At 41.0% G+C, this 7,888-nt stretch overlaps 1 protein-coding gene across 1 annotated transcript; it reads left to right on the forward strand.

The window, feature by feature from the left end:
- Window positions 1-3,960: 3,960 nt before the first annotated feature.
- Window positions 3,961-6,835, forward strand: LOC142851965 (ferritin heavy chain B-like). The gene is made up of 4 exons (XM_075976645.1): window positions 3,961-4,056; window positions 4,486-4,629; window positions 5,531-5,656; window positions 6,683-6,835. The coding sequence occupies exons 1-4, from the start codon at window positions 3,961-3,963 to the stop codon at window positions 6,833-6,835; spliced, it is 519 nt and encodes a 172-aa protein (XP_075832760.1).
- The last annotated feature ends 1,053 nt before the right edge of the window (window positions 6,836-7,888 follow it).

Genomic DNA, 7,888 nt, shown 5'->3' on the forward strand with positions numbered 1-7,888 from the left:
ACCCAAATAGCCACCAGTCCTGTTCTTGACAGAGTTCACGTCTCAGTCTGAAGTATCATAACCAGGCTTCTACTGTCTGTTTCTCTCTTGGCACGCTTGTCTTTCACTCCCCAACAGAATGTCTCATTGAGTTCTGCTCATTGCTAGTGCTCTCTAAATGCTTACGGATTCCTATGGCAAATCCGTCCTAAAGGCCTCTGGACTACATAGTCGGGTTTATCTCAGCAACTGTTCTACACTTAGTACCCACTTTCTGGATTAGTTTCTTTTTTCATTAGAGAGACAAAATGCCTCATGAAGGCAAATTAAGGAAGAGAGTCTTTTGCCTTGTGCTTTAAGAAGATATAATCCATCATGGCAGGGATGTCAGCGCAGTAGGATCTTGAGGCAGTTGGTTATAAACATAATAAAAATATGAAAAAAAGCTCAATTAATATAAAATGTCATCAATGTGGATTTGTTAGAAGAAAGGGGATGGGAAAAGGCAAACGCCTAGATAACATCTTCCCCACAAGGTTTAATATGACATTCCTGTTGCAGTCAGCATGTCAGTCCTTGCCGGTGACATTCACACGAGCCAACCATCGCCTCCGTCATCCTTCTCCTCACACCTGAGCCAATCCTGCACAGCCGTTCAATCATAGGATGCCACTGGTGACGTTGGTTCTGCAGTTTTTGTTTTCATTTTTTCCAGTGTTTGTGTCAAACTATGCTGGAATCAAACCAGACACATCCTCACCAAGAACAGCGACAGCATGTTTTTTTCTCATCAAACACTACACATTAGTTCCTCGGCAGAGAAGGAACTGACTGTAGCCGTCCAGGGAAACTGATCTCGACAAGGATTGTCCACATCACAGACTAGCATAGGAGGGTGGGTTTAAGGGTTTGTCCTATTTTCTGTTGCTGTGATTGTTAGTTTTGGTAGTAATGACGTTAGTGGTGGTGGCAGTGTGTGTGTATGTGTTTGTACAAATAAACTATGAAAAATTCATGTGATGATACGATATCTATCTCGTTGTGATAAGTATTTACCAGTGTATGTGCTAATAATATAGACATTCTAGTCTAATTAGTGAGATCATAATTCCCTTCTCTTGGGGTAAGATTAGGTTGCTTTTCAGTGGGTGAAAGTCACATTTTTCACTAGGATGTACACTTTGGGGTACCACAAAAAGCATTCGCCAAATTAAAGTGCAGGTATGGTCACTATAGCTATGATAGAGACATGTTGTCAATGCTATTTGTGTCTCCAGAAAGTGGTTAAAGCCCTATTGAACTCTATTCCCTGATCATCTTCTTTTCTATGACTATTTAAGCATTTGCATGTGTATCCAATATAATGTGATGTAACAATGCCTCCTCATATTTCACTGATCCTATAATAGAGGTGATTCGTACTTTCCTAAGAAGACATTAGGCTATATATAGTCAGTGATCTCTTAGTCAATCACAGACTGTTCATTTTTAAAACTATAATTTCATATATTTTATGATAATTATACATAATAAATATATTTCAGGTTGTAGGGGTTGATTTAGAAAAAAAATAGCTGTACCTGAAAGCCTACAAAACATCTGTCATACTTTATTACAGCAAAATTATAAAGGCTATAAAAATTTGTAAAGCAAAAAAGAAACCACTGAAGTTCTTTAAAAATGGATAAATAGAAATATAAGCAGCATTCCTTAGAATGATGGCTATTCTGGGTTGTCTACTGGGGTGTTTCTGGAATGCCAGAAATGGAAGGCATACCTGTGATCTTGAGGCAGGAAGACACACCTTTAATCTGGGCCACACCTTCAACTGGAAGCCTATGGAAGGATAATGGGAGGAAGGTTTCCTTCTTTGGCTGGTTGCCCTTGAACTGGAGCCTACTTCTTTGACATTTCAGCACGTACAGAAGACCGGCTGAAACACCCAGCCTAATGGCACCGAGAAACCACTCGATTTTTGGACCTTCGTTCACAGCTAGCCATTGCTGGACTACAACCTATAAGTCAGTCCAATAGATTCCCTTTCTATAGAGAGAGGAGATTACTTCCTTAAGTTCTGTGACTCTAGAGAACCCTGCCTAAACCACTTAGTAATATCTAGCCACAGGATAAAGCTAGTATTCCTTCATATGTGTGCATAAAGTTTATATGACTATAAATACTATGTATTCAGTTATGTCTTGTCCCAGAAGGAATAGTAGAATCATGCCACTTTTGTGTGGAGGTATCATTACAGTATCTTAGAATCCTGCAAAGATAGCCAACTGATCATAAAAGTCTTGCTAAATTAAAATCTACAGCTTGTCGATTCATTCACATAGAAACTGCATCATACAGAGAGTAACAAACCAAACGTTTTATCAATAGCCCTTATTACTCACACAGTATTCTGATCTTCTGAAAAATTTCATGAACTAGGGGAGGAGGAGTTGGGTCATGTTTTCCTCAGCTGTGAGCAGAACCAGTGCACGATATTTACAGCTTCGATGTTCCTTCCCCTTGGCCTGCTCTGACCTGCAGAGTCCAGCATCCCCAAATGTCGTAGCATTTCTGCTTCCCAGGGACTCTGTCATGGAGTTGCTGACAGTTTAGACATGTCAGGGCAACACAGGGACCTCTGGAGAATCTTCCTTTCTCCTCCTACTCAAAGATCACCAGCAGCATGGCTTCTACTTTACAGAATTTCATTAGGATCTTTTGGGGAATATTCTTGAAACCCTTCTTCTCAAGGTGTATCCCTTGATGGGGAGCATCTGGCAGCAGCTCAGAGATGCAGTGTATCAGGCTCCACCCATCACAGTTCTGTAGTTGAACCTAAGTCCCAGGTGATTCCTATGTAAACTATGGTTTGAGAGGCACGGTCTTAAACTCTCTCTCTTTCTAAAATGGAGGCATAAATTCAATGGGGGCCAAAAACAATGTTGCATCAGGAAACAAAAGACACAAGTAAAGTGACATTTTTATAGTCTTCCTTAAGTGTGTGAAACTCTGCCCAGCTTTGAAAGCTTAGCTCCTCCACTGACTCGTCCTCCCTGACGAAAGTGCTCACTCCTCATGACCTCACAGAGATAGACTTTTGGACACATGCAATTTCCACTTGTGTTCATGCAGACATAACTTAGGTCCAATAGAGATCCACCAGACATTTGGCCTTTTACGTACTTAGAAAATACACTGTTATTAATCAGTGCTGGTTCAACACACTACCTAAAAGTAGCTCATTATGGATCATAGGAATGGTGAAGAAAGTACAACAGTCCCTGGCCTCAGAAGACATATAATGAAGAAGTCGGCGTCAGGCCAGGTAGGAACTTCAGAGAGATGGAGTACGAAGGAATTCAACAGAGAAATTGGGAAACTACGGCCTCATCTGGAAGCTGCAGCTGTTCTCCGGAAGACCGCCTCATTTCTGATTCCATTTCTCTGCTTTCCCTAGCAAGACAGATTTAGAATGCATATTTTTTTCAGAGACTCTGCCCTACTCTTTCTAGCTGACATGATTTTGCTTTTTCAGAACCCTGCTTTATCCCACGCTAAGCTCAGCCTTGTGAAGCCTGCTGAGGTCTTACGCACAAAGTTTGGGGTCGTAGGGTAGGTTCCCTGTGGAGCCAGCACGCTGAGCCATCATAGTTCTGAAGGGAGAGGGATGAGCAAAGGCAATGAATCCCTTTTGACAATATACCACTCTCGAGGGTATATCAGGCTTCTCTAATCATATTTAGAAAGATTAGCCAGAACACTGAATGCGGAGATAACTAGAGTAACTCCCCCCTCCACCGGTCTTCTTTGAACAGAGTTGGTCTTCCATTCAGAAACACTGCCTTTGTTGGTGGGTCGGTTACTATTAGTTACAGCTGGAAGAAAATTCACCTTGTCATTAGAAGTGGGCTGATCTATCAGATTTAAGAAGCACTCCACAGCAGTGGGAAGCTCCTTGTTTGGCTGAATTTCCCTAGTGCTGAGATGGATTTCTGCGACCCTTTTTCTAAAGAATGTGTAGATGCTTTGAACCAAGCTGTGGCTTACCACCTGCATATCTCCTGCGTGTATTTAGGAATGGTTAGTATGGACTGTTGGACTCCTATGTGGGAGGATTCTGCTCTGTTATGGGTGACAATGGATTTGTTATCATTTAGAAATATTCCTAGGTATATTTGCAATTTGATACTAGGTAAAATGGCAACTCAGTTTGTTATGGTATTGATGTCTGTTGATTTAGAACTGTAATTGGAAATCATGGGTTAGGATGAGGAGAATACAACCTTTGTAGTAGGTCCCCAGAATTAAATGGACATCAAACAGTTGTGTGAGGCAGAATTAATATGTTTATACCACTATGTGATTATTGGTATATTTTTTAATGTAGACACCTTTGGATTAATGAATCTTTCACTGCATTCTGTCATGAATCTAATAATTAATGAACAAGAGTGCTAGGAACAAGACTCTCCCATCCCCAATATTCTCATAGTCTTACCTCTGTCCTAGGCCTACAGCTTTGTGGTTGATAAGAAAATGCCCCCTTTTGCCCGGTTTTTTGAAAGTCAGGCTGAAGCAAGGAGGGAAGTTGCACATCAATTCCTAAAACGTCTATGGAAACGTAAGGGTAAGATCTGTCCTCCAATCCATAAGGTAACTATAATTTTACTGCGATCATCTCTCCAGGGCCTTGTCTAGGCCGTGGAAATAATTGATTGCTATCTCGTTTATTAGTTTATTCATGTTCTTAGATGCTCTTCTTTGTGACAGAACTCTAGGGTAAGCATGTGTCAATACCTTTGGGGGTAAAACTTAGTCACTGAATGTTTGTTTAGCTTTTCTTAATGAAGTACACAAAGAATTGTCTCTGCACCAGCAAACATTACCTGAGGATCCTGAGAAATGCAAATTCACGGACCTCAGCCCAGGCCCAAGTTATCTGTGAATGGGACCTTGGAGTTGTATCTTAATACGTTCCTCATTCTGTCTTAACTTGATCCAAATGTTCCATAGACTGAGAAGCAGTATCCTCACAACGTCTTCAAAGACCCATTAATATCCTCTTTCCTATCACTGGTTGACCCATAGGTTCAGGTTTCATGACTCTTCAGTGCCGTACTCCATCTCATTTCTCCGCAAAGACACTCAAAAGAAATAGTCTGAAACTCAGGGACATTACATCCCTGATCATCTAAAACGTTACTGTTGGTTTTTTTTTTTTAATGAACCTTTATAAAGAGAAATATCTACTAATAAGAAAACAGAATTGTCATCACTATACAACTCCAAACCTAGGAATAATTGAATATATACCTGGGCCATTTACCCTCAATGTCCTTGATTTGTAGCACATTAAACATTATCTCTGCAGGTGAAAATCCTTGATCCCATCTTTTAAATCAGTGTTTGCAAGTGAGCCATCCAGACTCAGCCGATTCCAAGGCACTCAAGATTGTGAAAACTGTTGGATTGTGCACGTCTTATCGTTATATGTAAAGTAGAAATATAACCTGGCCCAAGGAAGGAAATTAACAGCTCTGTTCCTCTCCAACAGAAGCCTAATATGAATGAAATAACCACTCCTACAGAAGCCCTACAATTAGCTCAGGAGCTGGAAAGAACATTAACACAGATCCTGTTAAATCTAAACACGAGAGCTTGTCTGGACCGTGAATCTGATGTAAGTAGTTAATTGATTCTCCCAAGGTCATTTCTCACTTTTGGCTAGCAATTTGCCTATGGAGTGTGCAGACAGAAGTACACTCCACATTACGTATGTGTGTTTATCCTCCAGGAAGAACAGAAACTCATGCTGAGTGTAACCAGGACCCGAGAGGCTAGAGATCTAAGGAAGGAAGGGTGCGATGCATTACAACCTAGCTTTCCCAGAAGCAAGGTGTTCTGGACAAGTATACAATTATACAAAATGGTCTGGTGCCAGCTTGTAAATTTCATTCAGAAATGCCTTAAGTTCATTGATCTGAAACCCTTAAAGAACTCGCTACCCAAAACTGCTGGCACCCACCCACAGTTTATTTCGTTTAATATGCTTTGCGTGGGGTCTCCACTTGCTTTTGAAGCAAGTTGCAGGCGATGCTGCTGCCAGCTGGGGGCGCCATTTGCCATGTGATCGTTCTGTAGTCTTGATGAAGCCTTCTGGCTGGTGATGAAAATCCCTCCTCAAAGTAGAGTTCAGCTCACCAAGCTTTTAGTGTCTCAGGAAGTCCAAAAACATTACCATAGCACAAAAGTTCTCCACTCTAGTTAGACAACGTGCTCACCAAGAGGCTCTAAGGAGATGTCATAGTTGAACTTTAGGCCTGAATTTTAGCTTAGTCTTCAAAAGGGGGCTCTGGGTATCTAGTCAAAGTCCATGTGATTCAAGGAAAGGGGATTGAAAAGTATGCAGTAGAAGCTTGTTCCTTAAAGTCATATGCACCCCTGATAAAACGCCCTGGCACTCTGGCAAACAGGTGCCTGTGTTTACATAGGGGTTTTGAAAGTCTTTGCTCAGTTATTTTGGCCCTTCAATCTGCCTGGTCCTGCTCAATACTCTATGTAGTGATTTAGTAGATTTCCAGCAGAACTTGAGATTCTGTGTATCTGCTGGGCTCTGGACGGTGGCTCACAGGTTACAGTTTAGATAAATTGCCTCCCATTGAAGGTATGGTCCTTAATGAATGTTCTTCCCTGATTATGTCTGTAGCTCTTAAGCTTTTTGACATCATTGATCCAGAAACAGAAACGGAATGAAGATTATTTAAAATGTCAACTGAATTACCAGGAAAGAGTAGAAAGACAGAAACAAAAGAACATCCAGACTGAAAAACCTTCTACTTCATCAGGTGAAGGGATTTAACTTTGAAAGGCAAAGAAGCAAACCGGAGATCATAAAGTCAGTGATTTAAGAGTCTTCATCTCCCAATTGTTGAAGACTGCTTTCTTTTCTATTTTTCTAATGCTCATTTTTAAATAAAATTAAATCTGTTTTGCATTATAAATGTGATTTAAGAGTTTAATGCTTGAGAAAGTTTAGTTTTGTTTTTCAAAACTTTAGTTTTACAGAACTTGGTACAAACATTATGAGGGCCCCCAAGGGACATTAAATTTGTTTTTCCTACCTTCACTTATGGTTCTCAAACATTCAGTGACAAACGAGATGAGGGGAACTCAAATACAAGTGAATGTATAAACATTAAGTGGTAAACGTTAGTATATGTGTATGGGTGTTTTGCCTGCATGCATATCTGTGGACCAAGTGCGTGCAGTGCCTATGGGGTCCAGAAGAGGGCGTCAGATCCCCTGGAACTGAAGTGAAAGAGTATTGTTAGCTCCCCTCCGCGTGCTGAGAATCCAGCCCAGGTCTTTGAGAAGATCAGCCAGTGCTCTTAACATCTGAGCCAGCTCTCCAGCCAGTAACAGTTAAAAATCTCCATATTCTGTGTACATATTTTAAACTTGAAAAGATTGGGGGGTTTTCTTGGGTTTTTTTTTTTTTTTCAGATTAAATGCAGTTTGAAAACAAGGGCTGTTCGTGTAGAAAGGATGCTCCCCACCTGAAGGATGTACGGCAGATGGCTCATGTCATCTGGTTCCTTTTTATAAGCAGAGATAGACATGGGTGGAGCAGTTCTGTTGAACTTGTCCATACTGGGTTTCATGGTCTAAATTGAAGAAGATGACTGACCAGGTCTCTTCCTGGTCATTACAGATAGTTGTGAGCCACCATGTGGTTGCTGAAAATAGAAATCGGGACCTTTGGAAGAGCAGGCAATGCTCTTAACTGCTCCACCCATGTCTATCTCTGCTCCTGAACCTTGCAGTGTGAGTGTGTGTGTGTGTGTGTGTGTGTGTGTGTGTGTGTGTATGTATGTGTGTGTGTTATGCAAATGTCCTATTTAGAGCTAAGCAC

Source organism: Microtus pennsylvanicus, chromosome 1 (assembly GCF_037038515.1).
Source record: "Microtus pennsylvanicus isolate mMicPen1 chromosome 1, mMicPen1.hap1, whole genome shotgun sequence".
Taxonomy (NCBI): Eukaryota; Metazoa; Chordata; class Mammalia; order Rodentia; family Cricetidae; genus Microtus; species Microtus pennsylvanicus.

Bases quoted from the DNA above. Each gene is read 5' to 3' on its own strand.
- LOC142851965 (XM_075976645.1), top strand. From the start codon at position 3,961: ATGGATTTCTGCGACCCTTTTTCTAAAGAATGTGTAGATGCTTTGAAC. The intron at 4,630-5,530 runs GTAACTATAATT...CCTCTCCAACAG, and splicing joins TCTGTCCTCCAATCCATAAG to AAGCCTAATATGAATGAAAT. The intron at 5,657-6,682 runs GTAAGTAGTTAA...TTATGTCTGTAG, and splicing joins GTCTGGACCGTGAATCTGAT to CTCTTAAGCTTTTTGACATC.